Source organism: Colletotrichum chrysophilum (genome assembly GCF_026319265.1).
Source record: "Colletotrichum chrysophilum strain AFK26 chromosome Unknown scaffold_80, whole genome shotgun sequence".
Lineage (NCBI taxonomy): Eukaryota > Fungi > Ascomycota > Sordariomycetes > Glomerellales > Glomerellaceae > Colletotrichum > Colletotrichum chrysophilum.
In genome coordinates, this window is record NW_026517367.1 from 30976 (window position 1) to 51750 (window position 20775).

General features: G+C 55.3%; 8 protein-coding genes across 8 annotated transcripts; 6 read left to right on the plus strand and 2 right to left on the minus strand.

The window, feature by feature from the left end:
• Positions 1-740: 740 nt before the first annotated feature.
• On the plus strand, positions 741-1502 carry COL26b_008811 (uncharacterized protein; the record flags this gene model as incomplete). The annotated part of the gene is made up of 1 exon (XM_053181558.1): positions 741-1502. One exon carries the CDS (start codon positions 741-743, stop codon positions 1500-1502), a length of 762 nt encoding a protein of 253 aa, XP_053034444.1.
• Positions 1503-1728: 226 nt separating this feature from the next.
• COL26b_008812 (uncharacterized protein) lies at positions 1729-2811 on the minus strand (the record flags this gene model as incomplete). Its single annotated transcript, XM_053181559.1, has 3 exons — positions 1729-2396; positions 2457-2681; positions 2775-2811. 3 exons carry the CDS (start codon positions 2809-2811, stop codon positions 1729-1731), a joined length of 930 nt encoding a protein of 309 aa, XP_053034445.1.
• Positions 2812-6780: 3969 nt separating this feature from the next.
• COL26b_008813 (uncharacterized protein) lies at positions 6781-8812 on the plus strand (the record flags this gene model as incomplete). The annotated part of the gene is made up of 3 exons (XM_053181560.1): positions 6781-6797; positions 6985-7225; positions 7430-8812. The coding sequence occupies 3 exons, from the start codon at positions 6781-6783 to the stop codon at positions 8810-8812; spliced, it is 1641 nt and encodes a 546-aa protein (XP_053034446.1).
• A 986-nt stretch (positions 8813-9798) lies between these two features.
• Positions 9799-11928, plus strand: COL26b_008814 (uncharacterized protein; the record flags this gene model as incomplete). The annotated part of the gene is made up of 1 exon (XM_053181561.1): positions 9799-11928. The coding sequence occupies one exon, from the start codon at positions 9799-9801 to the stop codon at positions 11926-11928; it is 2130 nt and encodes a 709-aa protein (XP_053034447.1).
• A 1000-nt stretch (positions 11929-12928) lies between these two features.
• On the plus strand, positions 12929-13358 carry COL26b_008815 (uncharacterized protein; the record flags this gene model as incomplete). The annotated part of the gene is made up of 2 exons (XM_053181562.1): positions 12929-13016; positions 13192-13358. 2 exons carry the CDS (start codon positions 12929-12931, stop codon positions 13356-13358), a joined length of 255 nt encoding a protein of 84 aa, XP_053034448.1.
• A 1715-nt stretch (positions 13359-15073) lies between these two features.
• COL26b_008816 (uncharacterized protein) lies at positions 15074-15988 on the plus strand (the record flags this gene model as incomplete). Its single annotated transcript, XM_053181563.1, has 1 exon — positions 15074-15988. One exon carries the CDS (start codon positions 15074-15076, stop codon positions 15986-15988), a length of 915 nt encoding a protein of 304 aa, XP_053034449.1.
• Positions 15989-16754: 766 nt separating this feature from the next.
• RPS5 (ribosomal protein S5) lies at positions 16755-17644 on the minus strand (the record flags this gene model as incomplete). The annotated part of the gene is made up of 3 exons (XM_053181564.1): positions 16755-17072; positions 17201-17384; positions 17505-17644. The coding sequence occupies 3 exons, from the start codon at positions 17642-17644 to the stop codon at positions 16755-16757; spliced, it is 642 nt and encodes a 213-aa protein (XP_053034450.1).
• A 422-nt stretch (positions 17645-18066) lies between these two features.
• On the plus strand, positions 18067-18683 carry RPS25 (40S ribosomal protein S25; the record flags this gene model as incomplete). The annotated part of the gene is made up of 4 exons (XM_053181565.1): positions 18067-18069; positions 18156-18238; positions 18371-18594; positions 18658-18683. The coding sequence occupies 4 exons, from the start codon at positions 18067-18069 to the stop codon at positions 18681-18683; spliced, it is 336 nt and encodes a 111-aa protein (XP_053034451.1).
• Positions 18684-20775: the final 2092 nt, after the last annotated feature.

Below are 20775 nucleotides of genomic sequence, written 5' to 3' on the forward strand. Positions count from 1 at the left end.
AATGAATAGAATAATTCAAGAACATTGTATGCCCGCGGGCAGTTCTCCTCTATTTATTCATGGTCATTGTCTACTGTTTCGAATGAGAGACACCAAAGTACAAAAGATCTTTCGTCCTAAAGGCTGCTCAACGACCCCGCCCTGGATAGTACATGTAACCAAGGCCGACAAACAAGCTTCAAGTTTCGTAATGAGGCTGTCGTCTAGCCATTTTCTGTCTGGCTTGCTAATCCTTCATAGGTAAATCAGGAACGCTCCATCAGACAGCATTTGGGCAACGGCAAGTGCTGACGTGAGGTGTCTCAAGAATGAAGGAATACACAAAGCGACGTACTTCCGATGCGCAATCAAAGCTCTCAAATTCCTGTGAAATTGTACAAAGGCACGCTAAAACAGCTGATAGGAAGCGTACCAGGCCCCACGGTGCCGATATCAAGGGGCCGTCGGGACGGTCCCGGCCCCACTAATGACGACCCCACCATGCGGACTTGTCAGCCAAAGCTCCCCCGCAAGCTCTGATTCGTCCACACCGCGAGTTACCCGATCTAGATAGGTAGGACTACTTTAGATCCAACTCCCCTCCTCTTCTGCCTCGCGAACGTTCAGCCACCCGGGACGTTTCGCGCATCTTTGATTACATATCGCGGCACGGCAACTTCGGATATCTCTGCTTACCAACGCGCACGCGCGCGAAGTAACAAGAAGAAAGTCCCTCATACCGGCCCACCCACCCCGGCGTCATGTTCTCCTCATCCTCGTCCTCCGCAGCGAGGACCCCTGCACCGCCGCCGGCGCCGGCTCCGGCGTCGTCAACAAGCACCGCGACGACGTCCCAGCATCTCAGCGTCTCCAGCGCGGCGCACCCGCAGCAGTCGCAGTCGAGCAACACCTCCGTCTCCGGGGGTCCTCCCGGCCCCGCTCCGCAGCAACAGCAGCAGCTCCACCAGACGCTGCCCTCCGAGGACCAGCAGCAGCACATCTCGGAGGCGCGCGCGGCGGTGGTGGCGTCCATCGGGAACATGCTCGACGGGGAGCTGCAGACGCGGGCGCGCATGTTGCACTCCAACGCGGCGGCGCTGGACAAGCAGGAGCGCGACGTGGTCAAGGCGACGGACGCGCTGCGGAAAGAGAACGACAAGTTGGCCAAGTTCACTGTTGACGCGGCGCGGCGGGTGAAGGAGCTTGGGAACGTGCAGAACTGGGCCGAGGTCCTAGAGAGGGATTTCCTGGTGTTGGAGGAGACGTTCCGGTTGGTTAGGGAGGGGAGCTGCGAGAGTTGCGGGAGCGGGAGTTGGAGTGGAAGCGGCAGCTGGAGCGGCAGCGAGAATGGGGATGTGAGGATGGGAGAGGGCGAGGAGGGTAAGGGGAAGGGGAAGCAGGTTGAGGGGGCGATGGAGCTGGATGGGAGCCATGAGAATTGCTCCGAGGCAAGTCAGAGTGTTACTGAGGCTGGGTCGAGTAATGCGAAGGGGTCTGAGACGACCTCTATCTCGACGCTTTGACGGACGGATTGAACGGGACACGATACCACTTTACGACGTATGACACTTTACGAGACGAGATACACGCGGATGCAGCGGTAACGACTTTGCGCCTGGATTATTGGTCTATATGTCTTGTATGAACTTCATAATACATCTCATAACTTTTCGTCAGGCCGCCAGTATTATCACCTGGCCAGGGCAGGCATGCTTTGTTCATAGGTCGGGCTCGCACCTAACGAGGCGCTTAGAAGATGCCGGGCAGCAGGACAAACTTCTTCTTCTTGTAGGTCTCGGGGAACTCCTTGCGGTATGCGCGCTCCTTGCCCTTGGCCCACTGCGACATCTGAACGCCGCCGATGACGATGAAGAGGAGGACGGCCCAGCTGCGGGAGGCGATGACGACGCCGATCCAGGAGATGATCTCGAACATGTAGTTGGGGCAGGTGACAAGGGAGAAGCCGTAGCCGCGGGGGATCTGGCGCTCAGTGCCGCCGCGGGAGCGCAGGCTGGCTAGGTTGAGGTGGACGAGGGCGTTGGAGGCCTCGCCGAAGAGGAAGACGATTGTGCCAAGGACGTCAACGGCGTCGTTGCGGGCGAGGGCGGTAGGGGAGGTCGGGGAGTAGATGTGCCAAGCGCAGAGCAAGCCGGAAAAGGCCCAGTAGAAGAAGGAGTTCTTGAAGATGTTGCGCATGGGCATGGTGTTCGCGGAGAACTTGTGGACGAAGAGGGTCTCGTACTCGCGCTTCATGAAGTGGCCGAGGAACATGGCGAAGACGAGAAGCTGGGTCGGGGAGAGGGACTTGTTGGAGGCGCCGGAGTAGATGTAGGGGCGCAGGGCGACGAAAGCACCGTGGATGAGGAGAGGGCCGAGGTACTCGATAACGAAGACGGTGCTCCATGCCATTTGGGGGCCTGTTGTAACCACAGTTAGCAATTGAGGGTGTTGGGACAGGTAACGAAGCTTCAACATACCGAGATCCTTGACGAGAACCTGACCTGCGGACATCACGGCGGCCTCGGTGCCAATCTGCGCCTTGCGGTTCTTCAGAGTCTTTTGCGTGGCAGGGTCGAAGAGACCGACGCGGTTGAAGTCGCCCAAGCCCGTCTCACGGGCAATGAGCTTCTTGACATCCTCAACGGTGGTGTCGGGGGAGATCTCGATCGACTCGGGGAGCTTCTTGACGGGCTGCTTGGGAGCTATTTGGTACGTGTAAGTTTATTTTTCTTTTTAGACAGGGGGCTTCTAGTCTGCGAATTGCTCAGAACAGGAGACACAAAGAAAATACTTACAGCGACTGCTCAACTTGAGCGTAATTTTGGCGGCCATTGTGGTGATTATTCCCCCCAGAAGTGTTGGAGTACGGTGTGTACGAGCTGCACTTGTGGTAGGGTTGAAGGATTGTCTTGAAGCTGGAGGGGGGTCTTCGAATTCGTTGGGAACCATGCAGTGCTTGAAGCACGGCCGTTGCATGGACACCTCGGCTTGTGTGGGGTCGCACCGAAAGCGCACTTATCCCGCCTATTCAATTAACACATGTATGTGTTAAACCAACTGTTAAGGGTTGAAGGCATCGCGACCTCATTGATCACGGTGAACATTTCAAAAGGCACAAAAAAGAGGCTTATAGACTCATATAGGCAATCTATTATATGTATGTACATAAGAAATCCAAAGAACGAGTTCATACATGCCCGGCCCACAAGAAGCCGCACTACTTCATGAGATTGGCGTAAGTTACGAATAGGGGCCACAATGAACATTAGAAATAATCTCGATTATCTGGTCTTTGGTCTAGATAGACGACAGCGAAAAGACGTCTTAACGGAGTTCGAAGAAAAAATTGAGGTCGAGAGGGCGAAAAATCTTAGTGTGGCCTTCGGCGGTGGAACCTACGACGCCGCATGTGGGATCTACATGTCATCCTCATAACTGTCGCTGAGTTGGGCACCTTCATGATGACCTTGAAAACATGAGACTGAAAGCTCCCAGTAGGTACTCTGCCGGTATAATGGATAGGCAGGAAGGTGCAGGAAAGTGTGCCTCTATTGCGGAAAAAGCACCTACCCCTAGGGGCTGGACTGTCTTTTGCAACTTGCGCACCCTGACTGATCAGAATCACGGACCCAAGAAAACAGCCTCCTTTTTCACCTTCGAATGACCGTAAGCCAGACAAAATGGTGCCGCGTGTCGACGACATCAGTGTGGACTTCTCCATGCAACAGTTCCCCAGCCTCGATCGAATTCCCTAAGGATTCCCCCCCTCGAAACCTTGCCGAATCTGCAAGCAGAAAACACAAAACTTGCCCTAGTCAGATTTGGACAAGTTCGCGATTCTGTGCGCAAAATAATTGCGTGCATTTCCAAGGGTTGTCCATAATCATCTTGTTTTGCGCTTCCAAAACAACCTCCTCCTGACTGTGCCGCCCAACTTATGCCAGAGAGAGTGTGTGTTCCGTGTACCTCTGTGACTAGAAACAAGTGGCTTTAAATGAGTCTTGCTGGTCTTTGGGTCGTGTTCTGGATGTGGTCAGCCCATGGAACAACTTCTTTATCGTCGCCTTCCTTGTTCGGCCGAAGTGAACTAGGTAGTCGAGACAAGTTCCTGCGTCCTGTTGGGTTTGATCAATATTCTGGAAGTCTCGCTCGGAAAGTCTCAGGGGCAGAATACGTACGGAATAGTCCAGTGTTCTGGGTTATGTTCGATGTTCACCCTGAGGTCGGCTTTGGTCCGAGTCGAAGAGGTTGTTTAAGCGGTCCTGGACCTGCCTTTCGCTCGCTTCGCCAGTAACCTTTGCGACGACCTCTTGCCTCGTAGCTGCCTTGCATAAAGCAGACGTTCTACAAGGCTGTCCGTAGGTAGGTACACATCTACACCCCCAGGTTTCCGTCGAACTTCCTCCGCATCAACACCTAACGCTCTGAATCCGCCCGCATCACCGACGGATTTTCTCATCGTTACCATCATTTTTCGTCCATCGATTTTCTGCGCGACGCGCCGGCTTACCTCGACGTTCCATTCCATCCTTATTCGCCACCTCTTACCCTCGCAGTCGACACATTCGCTTCTTATCGTATCAATATCCATCAACTTCGGCATGCCCTTGTAGAACGAAGGGAGTCGGCCAGCGGTAGCACCCATCCATACGGATTCCCTTCCCAATCACACCACTGGCCCCCGATCTCGTGCCAGATCGCGTCGCCCATATTAATCCGAACGCGTGCTTGCCGGATACCAACGTCGTCATGACCCAGCCACAGAGTAATCCCGACACCATCGCCGCTGCCTCCACGCCAGTCTTCGAGCGCCACCAGGACGACAGCTCTCCGATTTCAGCCCATCATAGGTCTTGGTCTAGCTCGCCTTCCAATTTTGATGGCGATACCGACATTGACCGAGATGCCTATAAACGATCGTTAGCAAACCGGCCTCCGGCCAATGCGCCTAAGGGGCCGGCAGCCGATCGATTTCGCGGACAGAACCAAGACAGTCGGCCACCGCCCAACGCTCCGACTGGCCCTGCTGCTCACAGAAAGAAGGAAGTGAACCGGAACCATTTCGGCAGATCACATCAGCAACCGGTAATCCCAGCCGTCGCGCATCCGAATTCCAAAACGTGGTCTAGCAAGGACTACAAGGAGATGAAAATGTTCGGGAAGGGAATGGAGCAGATGAAATATAGGCGCATGGCTAATTCTCCTTGTGTCCTCCGAACTGCCTCGGAATACATGATCCTGAGAGAAGAAAATTTGCAAAGAGCCAAACAACATATTGCGTGGAAGAAGCAGCATGACAAAGAGGAAAGGGATGATCGAATAAGCAACAACAAGAATACGTCTCTGCCCTGCGAAAAGCTTTTATCGCGCGAGTTGTTCCCGAGGTGCTCCGCGCAGATATACTGGCATGCCGGCTCCACCAAGGGCCTCCGAGACTGGCCAACTTCTAACGACTTCAAAAACCATGGAGATAGGAGAAACGAGCGAGGAAAGAAGCAAATTCTTCCCCTGGACGAAAGAAACGAGTTTCAGCCAATAGACTCCAGAAAATCAAACGGCGCACAAAAGGACGCGGCGGCCTCAGACGATCAGCAGATCAGACTCAAAGAGCTTCCTAAGCGGTGCCAAGAGCTGATCAAGGACTTGATCGACGAGGACGACGAGAAGAACACTGAGAGATATGTTTAGGAACATGTAAGAGGGGGATGGGAGGAACATGGATGGTACCTGGTTGATGGGCGAGCAACCATGCTTTGGCAAAATACCGTTGGATACGAACAGAATTCTTACGATGCTTGGCTTGACTGGCAGCGGATTCACCAGCAGCATCTAAGCAGAAAGAAGCGGCTATATGCTTTACAGAGCATCCCAGAATAGGCGTATCAGCGCCACGGAGCGAGAACGGTTTGATTGTGAGTGGCCGGTTGGATGGCCCAGGGAGTACGGGTTTGCGACATTATTGAGCTCAGGGTTAGCATATATCGGAATCCTAGCGACGTGGCAATGAGAGCAACATTTCCCTCGGTTTTGAGTGGTTGATGACAATTGTTGATCCTCTTCTACTGACATGCTCGTGTGGGTTGAGAAAGGGAAGTTGAATTTTAGTCAGGCCGAGAATAGCCTCAAAGAAGAGGCGCAACTAGCAAAATTGGCATGAGTGCAAAGTCAGCGCAATTGGAAGAGCCTTTAGCTTTATGGTAAGTTGGCCTCCGGCATTTGTCTGTTTGAAAGCAGCGCGCCTTAGCTTTCTCAAAGACCGACGTGGACATCAATGTCCTCAGACAAGCTTCAGTACAAAGTGAGGTGAGGTAATCCGGAGCTGGCAAGCTCTCCCCGCACTCAGCCAAGGAGCAAGAGCTGAGAGCTCAAGTAAGTAAGGTATTGATCCGGAGTTCAGCCGGACCCTCACGCCAGGCGGGCAGCAGCCAGTGGGAGGGCTCCGTCCTAATGCGGCCAGGTGAGGGGTGGAGACCTCAGCCTCTCGCTTTCTCTGTCCTTTCAAACTCCACGTCCAGGCTTCTTTCACAGCTCAGTGGTCCGTCCTGGTCAAATCTTTCCTCCACACAAATAAACCTCCCCTACTCGCTCTCCTGCCTCTTCACTCCTCTCGACACCACTCCCACCCCCCCGATTCCATCCCCCCCCATACCATTGCGCATCCTTCTCCCGCGTTGTATTTTTTCCTCATTCTATCCAGCAGCGCATCAATCGCAACTTGATTTCATTTTTCCATTTCCATCGTTCCACAGTCGCGACTACCAGCTTCGTTGCGTGCTTTACGCGACCCCTCGCACAGCCGAGATGTCAGAATTCTTAGGGTACGGAGACCTGTCCACCACGCCCCCGATCCACTCCCATCGCGTCTTTAAATGCGCGCAATCTTACTTATTTCGCTAACTTCCTTCTTCTTAGATCTCGCATCTCCCTCATCTCCAAAAGCGACATTCGGTAAGGACTTGGTGGACGTCCACGTTGCTCCCCAGTCCCCTTGCTCATCGCCTCTAGATATGTCGGCGTTCTTCACGAGATCAACTCGGACGAGTCCACCGTCTCGCTCGAAAATGTCCGCTCTTTCGGCACTGAGGGTCGGAGGAGTAGACCCGAAGAAGAGATAGCACCTTCCGATCAGGTTTACGACTACATCATCTTCCGCGGCAGCGATGTCAAGGACCTGAGGATCGAGGACCACCCGGCTATCAAGGAGAACAAGCCTCCTGCTATGCCCGAGGACCCGGCCATTGTCAACGTAAGTTTTGTCCATCTTGCTCACCCTCCTTGACAACGCCTGTATGATGAAGTATTGCGGATGTAAAAATTATCGTCTTGTCGGAAAAGCGCAAAAACGATGTCGAAATTTCCGTTGCCTTCCTTCTGACTCACGGCTCTACTCTGTCTTGGAATATGCACAAGTTTTTCGTCTCTGGACATAGCTGACAGGTTCCAAACTCAGGCTCGCCCTCGTCCTGGACAAGGATCCAACCAACCGCCGCCGGCACCAGGCTTCGGTCAGCCTCCTTTCCAAAACAACTTCTACCCGCCCCCTGGGCCATGGGGACCTGCCCCTGGGCGCGGCGGCCCCGGTGTGCCTGGTGCTGGAATGGGCGGCATGCCCTACCCCCCTCCTCCGGGCTGGTTTCCTCCCGGCCCTCCCGGCCAAGGTTTCCCTCCTGGACCTGATGGGTGGAACAACTACAACTACCCTCCTGGCCCCCCCGGACCTCGTGGTCCTCCTGGCCCTCAAGGCCCCGGAGGTGCGCCCGGCCAGGTCCCTGAGAACCGCGGCACGCCCGGCGCCCAGGAGGCGAAGCCCACCCCGATCGGCGCTGCTGGTGACAAGCAGAAGCCCGCTACACCGGCGGCACAGGGAGCCCCGAGTGAGCCCAAGGCGGCTCCTCAGCCCGGCCTCCAGCAGGCCCCTGCACCCACCCCGCCAGTCGAGTCGAAGCCTTCGGTTGCCGAGGTTAAGGCAACGGCTGCTTCTTTGAACGCAGCTGGCCCTTCCAAGCCTGTTGAGTTGCCTGTGCCGACGGGACCTAAGAACCCTGCGCGGGTTCAGCCTGCTATTCCTCTGGCTGCGTCCATGCCCAAGGCCTTCCCTGTTCCTATTAACGAGAACACCGCTGCTCAGTCTGCGCCCAAGGCCGCCGCCGCACCAACGGCTGCGACTGTGAGAGATGCCACCGAGGCCGCAAAGGCCGCCGTTGCCCTCGCTATGGCCAACATGAACGCTGGCGCCGCTGCCGTCTCCGCTCCGCCCCCTCAGGGCAACGGCAACGCTATGGACAACCTTACTAAGAAGGTCAACGAAATGAGAGTCAATGCTGCTCGGACTACGCCCGGAGGTGGACGTGGACGTGGCCGTGGCGGACGACAGGGACAGGGCCAAGCCAAGGTCGACGTCCCCGATGCGGATTTCGACTTTGCGCAAGCCAACGCCAAGTTTAACAAGGACGACTTGGTCAAGGAAGCCATCGCTGGCTCTCCCCTGGGCGAGACCCCAACCAACGGAGCTGCGCCTGAGGCGCCCGCTGTCGAGACGACCGGTGCTAACCCACCGATTGCATACAACAAGACACGGTCATTCTTCGACAACATTTCTAGCGAAGCCAAAGACCGCGCCGAGAACAACGGCCAGAAGCCGGGTGGTCGTGAATGGCGCGGCGAGGAGCAACGCAAGAATATGGAAACCTTCGGCCAGGGCAGCGTTGACGGTGGATACCGAGGCTACCGTGGCAGAGGTCGCGGCCGAGGCCGTGGCTATGCTGGTCGTGGCACAAGAGGTGGATTCCGCGGCCGTGGCGGCCAAGGTGCCACCCCTCCGGCTGCGAACTAGGTGCAGCATGCGATTCGGATGTCTACGGTTAGATTGCGTGGCTTCGCCGAGTGAAAACCACGGACTCGAAGAAGAAAAGTTCATGATTTCTATGGACGTCATTCAGTTTTGCATGGAGATACTGAAAGGAGTTCCTTTCAAAACACTTTCTATGATGTATTATCACTCCCTCGATTATCGGGTTTTCTCAGATTCCGTTGGCGACGGAGCACTGGGCTGGCAAGTCCCTTATTGGTTTGGCCAGAAGGGCAGGAATCATAGGACTGCTATTTTGATACGCATGGGATCGGCTGGAGTTTGGCAAGTGGTAGCCGCAAGAGCTGCGGTCTCATGATTGCGAATGACGACAAAAGGAATTTCAGGCGTGGTGGCAAGCATTAGGTTCTAGGAAAAGAACGAGGGAGAGATCCATGCGATATGGAATGACGAAACGGAAAAGCAATTTTTTTGGTGGTATTCCTAGAAACAGGCAAGAAGCTAACGAGGTGAAATCTGAGCCTCGTTTGCAGAAAATACAAAGACTGTCAATCGCCGCCATTGAAAATTGCCACACCGTGCTTGGAGAACAGCTTCTCTCGTGATGTTAGTCGTTGCCTCGCCGTTAAGGACCATGCACATTTTGATAATCAACAACTCACGACGGAGAGATGCAATGAAGTCATCAGTGCGATTTGTTTGGACGATTCATTGTGCGGCCCTAATTTCAGGGAGTGTTACTGGCCGAAGTGTGGTTGAGTTGAGGTTCATCTGGTTTTGCCTCACAAGAGTTTGTAGCTGTACGCTCCCTCACTGTACCTGAGATGCGTGTAGGCCAATTTTCTGCCCCGCCTAACCCCGCCACACGTCATGTTGGCACTTCGGCGTGACGCATTACTGCAAGCAGCCTTTCCGACAGCACAAACATTTCCCCTCGACTTCCATACCATTTGTCGCATTTGCCTCAATTGCACAAGAACCACCACGAAAATTTCTACAAGCCCGCCATTATGTCGAGCCGTCAGCTTCGCAAGCTGCAGAAGCAGCGAGAGCTCGAACAGCTCCAGGAGACCAAGGCGGCCGAAGAGTCCAGCGAAGATGACGAGCCTGAACCCGCACCTATCAAGCCCCGCCAGAGCTTGTTCGCAGCCCTAGGTGGCGGCGACGACGACGATGATGACGAAAAATCCGATGATGCCCAGGAAGAGACGAAGGCTGAGCCCGAACCCGAACCTGTCCCGCAGCCAGCAAAGAAGAAGAATAAGAAAAAGAAGAAGAAGGCCAAGAAGCAGGCAGCGCAGAGCAAGGACGAGTCGGAAGATGAGAAGGACGACGAGATTGACAGAGCGCTTGAGGAGCTCAGCGCTGCCCGCAAGAACGAGTCGAATGCCGCGGCCAACCTTGCGCAGCGAAGCCGCGACGTCGACGAGCTTTTGCAGATCAATACCCAGTACCTTCGAGCCATCAACGAAATGCGCGCGCTGTTCGGAAAGGAGGCTATACAAACGGCGCAGGAAGAGGAGAGGGCTGAGCTGGAGGCGGCGCGGAGAGCGCAGCGACACACAAATCAGGGCGTCGACCTCGAGACTGCTCTCCGCGGCGACCCGCGCAAGAAGCTCCCTGAGATATCCCTGCGGCGCAACGTCTTTATCCAAGGCAAGGAGACTTGGCCCCGTGCTACTGCCGTCGGTCTGGTCATGAAGGAAATCAAGAAGGGCACGGATGGTCTCGTGGAGTTCGCCTTTGTCCACGAGCAGGCCTACGACAATGTACAGATAATGTTCTTCAGCTGCGTACAGCTGGGCGATCCGATGCAGCTGGTCCAGCTGCTGATGCGACACCCTTATCACATCTCGACCCTGCTTCAGGTGAGCAAGGTCGCCGTGCAAGATCAGAACCAAGCTCTTGCGGCAGACCTCTGCGAGAGGGCGCTGTTCACGTTCGGCCGGGCTACGACGTCTGCTTTCCGCCAGAAGCTGGAGCAGGGCAAGGCTCGCTTGGACTTCCGCCGCCCAGAGAACCGCGAGCTCTGGCTTGCTGGGTACACATATCTCAAGAGTCTGGTCCGCAAGGGAACCTACAGGACAGCGCTAGAGTGGGCGAAACTGCTCTACGGCTTGAACCCCAACGACCCCTACGGCATGAAATACTTCATCCACGTCCTTGCCATCCGCGCGCGACAGGCACAGTGGCTCGTCGACTTCCTCAACACCCCGGAGTATGTGTCGGACGAGACGGACGATACTTACATCACACAAACGCTAGTCCTGGCCAAGCTGCAACTCGGCGACTTTGAAGGTGCAAAGACGGCCGCTGTGGCTGGTATGGAGCGCCTCCCGTGGTTGTACTGTGCCATTTTCCAAGCACTCAACCTCGAGGCGCCCCCTCCCCTCTGGGCTGTGCAGCCTGACACTGACGAACGCGATTTCTGGACACGGCTCTATGTGCACCAAGCAAAGGATATTTGGAACAACACCCAGGCGATCGAAGTACTCAAGGAAGCCGTCAAGGTTGCGAAGAAGCCCACAGAGAGCCTCCCGCAAGACAGGCAACCAGACACCCGGACGGCCAGATGGGTGTGGCTTGAGGATGCGCCGAGTCTGCTCGGCGGCATTCCGAGGTCGATCTTGACGCAGGAGCCCAACTACGCTTTCGACCCGCTGCCGCCGCCGAAGGAGTCAAACATTTTCACAAGTCAGGGAACGCAGATGCCCTGGCGCAGCGGACCAAGTGAACGGGATATGCTGGCTCAAGAAAGGCAGCTCATGAACATGCTGAGGAGACAGCAGGAGCGGGCCGCTGTGATGGGCGGTGCTGGTGCGGCGGGCGCTGGTGCCGGAGCGATGATGGGTGCGTTCCCTGATGATGACGAGAATGGCGAGGGCAATGCGTGGGAAGGTGATTTTGTCATCGACGATGACGACGACCTTGAGGAAGGCGATGGACGCCAGCCGCCGTCCGCCGGGGTTGTGGCGAGACTTGCGGACCTGCTGGCGTCCCTGGTACCTGGCGGATGGCAGGGTGGGCTTCCAGACGATGACGAGGAAACAGATCCGGAGGACGACGAGCTGCCGCCGTTGGTGGACGCCGATGAGGACGTCGAGGACAGCGAGCCCCGGATGCCTGGTGGATTCCACTAGAGTGAATATCTGGAGGATTTGCTGGGCTGGCCCGTTGAAAAGTTGTCCCTCCTCTGTAGTATACTTAGACAAATAGAGCCGCAAACTTGCATGGAACAATTCCATTGACACATTGAATCTCGACAAAACTTGCCGTTGCCCAGCTCATGAAGACCCAGGCTCATCTGCACACGGACCCCTGCACCCCGTCAGTTACCCGAGACGGGTTCGACCGCACGTGACATCCATGGAGGAGGGGAGCTGGGCGCAGCGCGGCAACCATGGTGAGAGGGACAAGAAAGGACACCTTGAGCTTTCCCGAGCTTTGGGACTGAGAGACGCTGCTTGCTGCACAAGCACCGTCGATCTGGAGGGGAGGGGCTGTTCAGGGGCAGGACCTTGGGACGCTGCAGGTGTGAAAGGCGGCGATGATGTGAAATGAAATGCGCTCAACGGGTACGGGCGGGAATGGGGCACGTTTCAGGGGAAAGGGACAGACACTTTGTTGAAGTCTTGCTGCAGTGCTTGTTGCTGGTTCTTCTTTCTTTGGGCGGGAGCCATGCTGGAGGTGAGCAAGTTTCAGAACGAGACCTTCGGGGGTGACGGCCGATTGGAGCGCTGATGCCGGTGTCCGGGGGGCTGGGGGGCGCTGCTTCGGGTATTAGGTGTGCTTACCTGACCTGAAGGGAGCTCTTGCGCCATCGACGGCTGAAGCGCTCGGTGGGTGGTAAGAGGTATGCGATTCCACGGTAATTAATAATGCTGGTTTGGGATGGATATATAATCAACGTCGTCCCTTCCTCCTCATCTCATTGTGAAAACGTCCCTTTGTCCCCGAGGTCGGAAAGAACTATCCGTCATCTAGCGCAGCGGAGACCATACCTACACACAGAGCCGCTGCCCCTCCTTTTTTATTTAGCTATCCTACCCCGCCAAAAACGCCATTCCGGAACATCTTTCCATCTACCGACTACAACCACCAACTCTCCCGAATTCTCTTTCGAAACCACCCACAATCAAAATGTCTGAGCACACTTACAAGTTCAACGTCAGCATGAGCTGCGGCGGCTGCTCCGGTGCCGTTGACCGTGTTCTGAAGAAGCTTGATGGTGAGTGCTTTTCGCGGAGAGAGCATGTTCCGTGCTGGACTGGGTGTTTGCTGCACATGTGTCCTGGCGCGAAAACGGCGGTGACACCAGAGGCAACCCTTGCGATGCTCGCAACACGATCTCCTGGACAACATTTGAAGCTCTATGTTCGCTAACGCGTGGATCCTCTCAACAGGCGTCAAGTCCTACGAGGTCTCCCTCGACAGCCAGACCGCCACCGTCGTCGCCGAGGAGAGCCTGCCCTACGAGAAGGTCCTGCAGACCATTGCCAAGACCGGCAAGAAGGTCAACTCTGGCAGCGCCGATGGTGTTGAGCAGAGCGTCGAGGTTGCTGCCGCATAAGCCTTCTCTCCCTCTTGAGAGAAGTGTGCGCGGGGCAGGAATATGGGGAAGAGTTTGATACCGAGAGGATGAACTACTGCTGCTGCTGGGAAAGCCTTTTTTGTGCGAGGAGTTACATTTCCGGGTTTTGGACACTACCTTGCCTCTAGGGCGATGTCCAGTGCTTTTCACGCATGCGAAATACAGAGGCATAGATGCCTTCGTTGAGGACAAGTTTTGTGGACGACGCTAGACCTACATTCGTGTTGTTGATGTGACTGGATTCGTGCATGGTCAATGGACTAGGACTCATGGAGTCGTGATCCTTGAACATATTCCCATAATTGTCGTACTGTAGACGTCGCATCGTCTTGGTGCCCACGCTGCCGACCAATGCATCCAAGAGTTTCTACTATTGAGTCCTAGAAGCCTTCATCGCCCTTCTACGCCGGATTTCCGCCTTTTCTGGACTTCTGCCACGTCTTCTTTAGGGTGTGACCTTGATAACTTGATCCTTGATGTGTGCTTGCAGTCGAACTTGGCATGCGCTGCTCGTCAGCCACCTCCACGTTTATAGAGGTTGATGCGCAACGAAAAGAGAGTCGCTCATGCATATAGCCTCTAATGTCGGTATGCATAAATACGGAAACAGAGAGACAACTACACAATAAGAGAAATAAACCCGTAGCCGGCCCCGAGATACGGACGATTGCTCCGGTGCTGGAAGACGTAATCCGACAGGGAATAGGCAGGGAATGAATCAAGATATGCTAGGACGCATCCCGAAACGAAGCCAAGCAAAGAGCACTCTCACCTCTCAAAGCTGAACCCTGTCTCCCCGCACAGTTGCACTGGTGAAGGGCTACTGCCCGAGTTGCTAGATCAAGCTCGCCGCCGTTCATGTTGCATTGTGTTTGGCCACTCGGATTCGCGCGTCGATCTTGATGCCTTGTCCAATAGCATGTTTTCCAGTCCACACATGCAGGAAGCACACGTGAAGCAGAGGACCCTGAGAAACCTCAGATGGACGCAAAGGTGAGCCAACTCGCGAATGACCAACTGCTCCTCCGGAGTCCGGTCCTCACAGGGTCCCCACACACGCCGCTTGGATCGGCGGCTTGAACGCCACCCGGGGGACCGGGGAGGTGTACCTACAAACGTCATTTCATGCCCTCTACCACAGGCAAACCCCGCCCCATTCCCATGTATCGGCGGCTGGGTGCATTTTTAGAATTTTCTCCTGCTGCTGGGAAGACGGACGACACCTTGAGCACATGGGATGCGTCGCAAAATCTGGATGGTGGGAGCAGGAGTCCAAGTGTTCCCGGATGACGACCAGGGCTGACTACCTACGTTAGACTCGGTGGCGGGGGTACTTTCCCCGTTTTTCTGTTTGCTTGTGTGTGTCCTTCCTGCACCTGTCAAGCGCACTTGCACTTGCCCTCTTATTAGTGTCTGCCTTAACCTCACTCATGCGCTTGATGAAATGAGACGAGACTTCTAGGTTGCCGCTTTCCAGATTTGAAAACCTGAAGCTGCCATTAAAGACACACACTCCTGACGTTTTGTCTGTTTGAGCTTGACTTCAACCTCGCATCAACACATAAGAAGAACCTACTTCTAGAAGCGAACCCCAAGACCTGTTCGTCGCATCTCACTCAAACCCAGGCCCTAACCTACAACGTATTCTCGCAAATAAAATAAAAACAAAACTCCCCTACACGACCACCGCCAACATGGGAACGCCTTTTGTTTCCCTTCTGGAGCCGACCAGACTGGACGCCTACATTCGCGGCCGCGCGCACGATGAGCAGCCCGCCGCCATACCGAAATTGTTCTGCGACGCCATGGAGGTGCGCGAGGAGGTCTTCGTGAAGGAGCAGGGCGTGCCCGCGGAGAACGAGTTCGACGCCGACGACAGCCGCGCGTGCCACTGGGTCTCGTACGCTTCGGTCAGTAAGGTCGTCGAGCAGGAGGTCCTCGACGCCGACGGCAACATCGTCAAGCCGCGCCGGAGTAGCACCCGCGCCACGCCCATCGGCACCATCCGCCTTGTGCCCTTCCCGCACGACCCGCACCCGAAGGATGGGGGCGTCTACTGGGACGGCAAGCTCGAGGAGATCAAGGTGGGGGCCGGCGGCGGCAGCGAGGCGGTGGAGACGGCCACGGAGGAGATGAAGAGCCCCGTCAAGGAGGACGGCGTAGTGGGCGCGGCGGAGCACGTCGGCGAGGAGAGGCGGTCGTCGGCGGCGCGGCCGTTTGCAGGGCCGGACCGCGCGACGGACCTGCACGACGGGATCGAGCCGTACGTGAAGCTCGGCAGGCTGGCCGTGATTGAAGGATTTAGGGGACACCGGATTTCGCTGCTGCTTGTGAACACAGTGCTGGCATGGTTGAAGGAGAAACCGAGCTATTTCGACCCGAGCATCAAAGAGATGGGCCTGGAACAGATCGGGGCGTCGACGGCGGAGGAGGTGCCCAAGTGGAAGGGACTGGTGTGCGTGCATGCGCAGAAGCAGGTTGTGGAAATGTGGGAGAAGATGGGCTTTACCGTTGACGAAGGTATGGGGACTTGGTGGGAGGAGGGCATCGAGCATAAGGGCATGTTTATGCGGCTGGACGTTCAACCCGAGACCACCCCTCTGGTATGAGGGGTTGAGCATTTTTGGGCCTTTTGATATGGTCTGTTGATGAGAGGCAGAGGGAGGCTTTCGAAGCATTCGGGGAGAGCTTATGACTTATGATTAACGATGGCCAGTCGTTTACTTATCTGGACGGACGGTCCACAATATCCTTATTATACTTGCTTCGTAGGACATAATAGAGGTCGGTCAATGCCGGACAGTTATCTCGTAATTGCATCCTAGTCCATCATCTCTCGTCATCACACATGGCTTCTTATGGGGAATCTCCAGGGCACAGCGAGATAGGCGGGATAGCTAAGGTATTTGATCATGTGCCCTCTGACGAGCTTGGCTTCGTATTGGAAAACCACCTAGAGCCGTAAGAGACAAGATGCCGTAGCAGCGTTCCCCATTCCCGAACGCGCAAATGCAAAAGGGCGCAACACACATACACTTTTCCTTTTACGAAGAGGTAGAAAAAAAAGGATGATGATTGCCCTGTAATGTAATACCACGCCTCCGTTTGATGTTTGTCCCCAAAAAAGCAAAGTTTTTTTACGACGTAAGAAGGTAGGGTCCCATTTCTTTCGACGGTACTCCTAACGTTCCCTTCACAGGCGTGAGTGTGTGATGAAGTTTTTGTTTTTCCTTCCAAAACCCCAGCACTCCTCCCGGTCCCCCAACCAGATCTCTTGTCCCAGTAGCAATTGAAACCCACAAACCCATGCTCGGGCAGTAAAGGTCCCTTTTTTCCCCTGACGACAAAACCACAGCAAAAGTGTGGCGAAACCCTTTATCGGTTGGACTTGGCGACACGCTCCAGCTCGTCCTTCTTCTTGATGGCGTACGAGTTGCTGCTGCCCTTGGCGGCGTTGATCAGCTCCTCAGCAAGGCACTCGGCGATGGACTTGACGTTGCGGAAGGAGGCCTCGCGGGCGCCGGTGGTGAGGAGGGAGATGGCCTGGTTGACGCGGCGGAGGGGGGAGACATCGACAGCCTGGCGACGGACGGTACCGGCGGAACCGATACGGGTGGAGTCTTCGCGGGGACCGCAGTTGACGATGGCGTCGACGGCGATCTGGATGGGGTTCTGGTCGGTCATCAGGTGGATCTAGTGGTCACATGTTAGCTTTCGATTGTGTTTTTTTCGTTCCCGTGCCTGGCTAAGCCCCATGTGTGTGCGATTGGACTTCTGCTTCCTTCCGAGGGGTGCATCAAGGTGTTCCGGGGGTGACGTACGATCTCGAAGGCGTGGGCAACGATGCGGACAGCCATGAGCTTCTTTCCGTTGTTGCGGCCGTGCATCATGAGGGAGTTGGTGAGGCGCTCAATGATGGGGCAGTTGGCCTTGCGGAAGCGCTTGACGGCATAGCGGCCAGCGGAGTGGGTGACATAGACGGGGTTGCGGAGGGAGATGTAGTCACTGTTCGATTGAAGTCCCAATTAGCATCGCAAGTACTTTCTCGTGTTGTCTTGTGTAATTTTTTTCTTCTCGTGTCGTATTCGTGTGTGCGCGCTTAAGGAGGGGGAGGGAGAGGCTCACGTCAGAGAGATGTCGCGGACCTCAACATCGTAATCCCACTTGTTGAAGAGCTTGACGTTGCCAACCTCCTTGACGACGTCCTTGGGAAGGACGTCGTAGGTGGCGACGTTCTCGACCTCGATATCACCGCCGTCAGACATTTTCGCTCGACCTTTTGTTGGGGGGGTTAGTAGGGAACCTTGGAAAAGGGAGTCTCGAGTGAACGAAGGGGAAAATGTGGTGGTCGTGGATGTGAAGATGTCGAAGAGCCAGTATCTCACCCCAGCTGTGGATAATTTTCGCCTCGAATGCGGTGGCCCAGCCCACAAGGGCTTTCTCGTCTGGCTGGCTGCAATTTTTCCCACGCTTCGACGTCGCCGAAAGTGGGGCACCGGTCGCGTCGGGGCCAATCAGCGGCGATTACGTCAGGAAATTCTTAGGGTATTGGAGCCCTGTGAAATCCGCGGTGGTCTGAGTGGAGGCGCTCGCCTTTCCCGACGACCTCCAAATGAACTTAACTCACCACCGCAAACCCGCCCTAGGTGCCTGATATCCCACCGACGACAACCAGAAATCAGACAAAATGGTACGGGCCCTTATTCGAAGGCGACGACGAGATGCTGTCGACTTGGCGAAAAAAAAAAGACATGTTACTGACTGTTCTCCGTGAAGGCGCCCGCTGCTGGAGCTAAGAAGCAAAAGAAGAAGGTTCGTTTGATACCACAATTTCCCACTTCGTGCGATTCGGTCCAAATGTTTGCTAACACCTGAAATAGTGGTGCGTATGATTCTTGTGTGTGTGCGTTGTGCGATCGAGAAGAAAACCGACGACCATCGAACCACCTCCCCTCTCTGTCCATCGACAAGCCGACTCACGCATCGCACAGGTCCAAGGGAAAGGTCAAGGACAAGGCCCAGCACGCCGTCATCCTCGACAAGACCACCTCCGACAAGCTCTACAAGGATGTCCAGTCCTACCGCCTGGTGACCGTTGCCGTCCTGGTCGACCGTCTCAAGATCAACGGCTCCCTGGCCCGCAAGTGCCTGGCCGACCTCGAGGAGAAGGGCATCATCAAGCCCATCGTTCAGCACAGCAAGATGAAGATCTACAGTACGTCGACGGAAGCCCATGTACTCGTCGAGGACAGAACAAATCAATCTAACAATGTTACAGCCCGTGCCGTCGGTGGCTCTGACTAAACCCTTTCAACCATCAGCTGGTATGCATGACGAAAAGTAAAAAAACGGCATCGGGAGGACAATTGGGACGGATTGGTCACTTATCATCTGCCTGGTCAGGAGGCTTTACAGATGCTCGATGAAGCATTATACCTTGGGCCTTAGGGATCGGATTTGCTTAGCATCGCAAATGGAACGGAGTTGATCGTACATCCGCTGCTTCGTCAGTCAAAAAATAGACCATGAACAAGTCCATGCCTCCCAATGACGGCCGCCCCGGTTTTCAGTGCTTCCTGTGTGTGTACTACTAATACTCTGGTATCAGGGCCATGGGAGTCGTCTTCTACCGAAAACCCGCTCGAAGAAAGGTCAACATGCGCCTGGACGTGTGTGGCAGCTTCAAGTTTCATACGGAGCCCAAGAGCTCTCCCGCGGTTGCTGAATAGGAGATCATGACACGGTAATTACGCTTTGCGGTGCTCGACAGACATCTCATTGCTCATCAGGGTGCCGTTGCTGCGTTGCTGCGTCGACGGTCAGGCGCGGGGCAAGTCGTCAGCATTACTTGGGCGAACGAAGCTGGCCAGTATGGGCTGGGTCCGAGTTGAGTATTACTGCTCCTTGACCGAGGAGAGCAATGGCTCGGTGAATCTTCACCTCCGCTCGTCCATGAAGACCCGGGAGGACGGATCACTGTTGGATCTTGTCTGTGACAACCCAGAAGATACCGTTGACGCAGGGCCCCTCGTCTGAATGCCGTCGACGTCCGAACGCGCTAGGGACATGGCGCACGGAGGGGGCTCAACTCTGGAGAACGACATCGCGCGCGAATGACAACAGAGCTGATGAGAGCAGCTTCTCCCCTCGGATCTTGGGTATGCGGACGGAATTGAAATTCCCAAAACAACTCGGACACTGCCTCAGATGTAGCTGCTTCAGCTGAGCAGCTTATTTTGCGACGAGCTGCAAACGTTGTCCGGTCGATTAAGCTTGTTGCCGTTGCTTTTATGTCCGAGCAACGTGGCCATCATAGAATCTTTCGATAGTGGCTTCCTCATCAAACTCTAGAAGCTACGAGGGCGATATTAGTTGAGCCTCATTCAGCGCCACTCGGGCGTTCTCTGGCGTAGGCTAAGCCTATGGTCTCGCCGACGCGATGGAAGGCATGCTGCCTTGCACATTGAAACCGCTCTCGTAGTATCATCATCGACTTCTTCTGACCAGTGACGCGGGTTTTTGCGACCCGTCATGTAATTACGATTGTGTGCACAGCGAGTGGAGCGGAGGCCCCGCGTTAATCTGTCACTCGCTAGAGGTTATTACTCGCATTGGCCAAGCTCGGAGAGTCGGCAAGGTCGATGTCGGAAAGGGAGTTTGCGTCATTGTGTCTTATTATCCATTTGTCGCAACTTGGATCATACGAAGGCGCGGCCTTGCCTTGCGCTTGCGAGGGGCATACGGATACGCAAGAATCGCGCAAGGTTCGCGCTGGGCTTGTTCTCAAGAGTGGGCATGGCCCCCCGTGGCCGCCTCGCAGGGAGAGAGAGAGAAACAAGGGAAACACTGTCTGGGAGGAGAGGGGGAGGAGATGGAAAATCCCCAAGCGCGGGTGCCCAAGATGTTGGATGAGGCCTGGATGAGGCCCATGAGGGCTCCGGGAGTGGTTGGAATTGAGGGTTGGCGAGATTAAAAAACGACCAGAGGTGTTGGCGGCTGGGCGCTAGGGCGGGACTTCCCTATGGCGCTTTGATCAAGTTTGGGGGTGGTTTGACCAGGAAGTCAAATTGATTAGGGCGGTCCGAAATTTGATGTCATGTCAAATTGACAGTCGCGAAGTTGCCCCCTATTTTTCCTCGTTCTGTAGTGCTGAAGGAGGGGTGATTTGTGAGATGAGATCTGATGGTGTTGCGCACGATGGTTGGGTGTCGCACACATCGAGGCCTCGGAGGTTTGTGCAGGATGAACAGGTGGCGGAGAATAGAATGCTTGTCGACTCGTCGAGGTTGTCGAGGTTCCATTGTCAAAGAGACGGACGGCAATGTCGCGGCACGTCTGCAGGGTCTTTCCGTTATCTCTCATCTGGACAAAGATCTGGCACATGATGCGGCTGCAA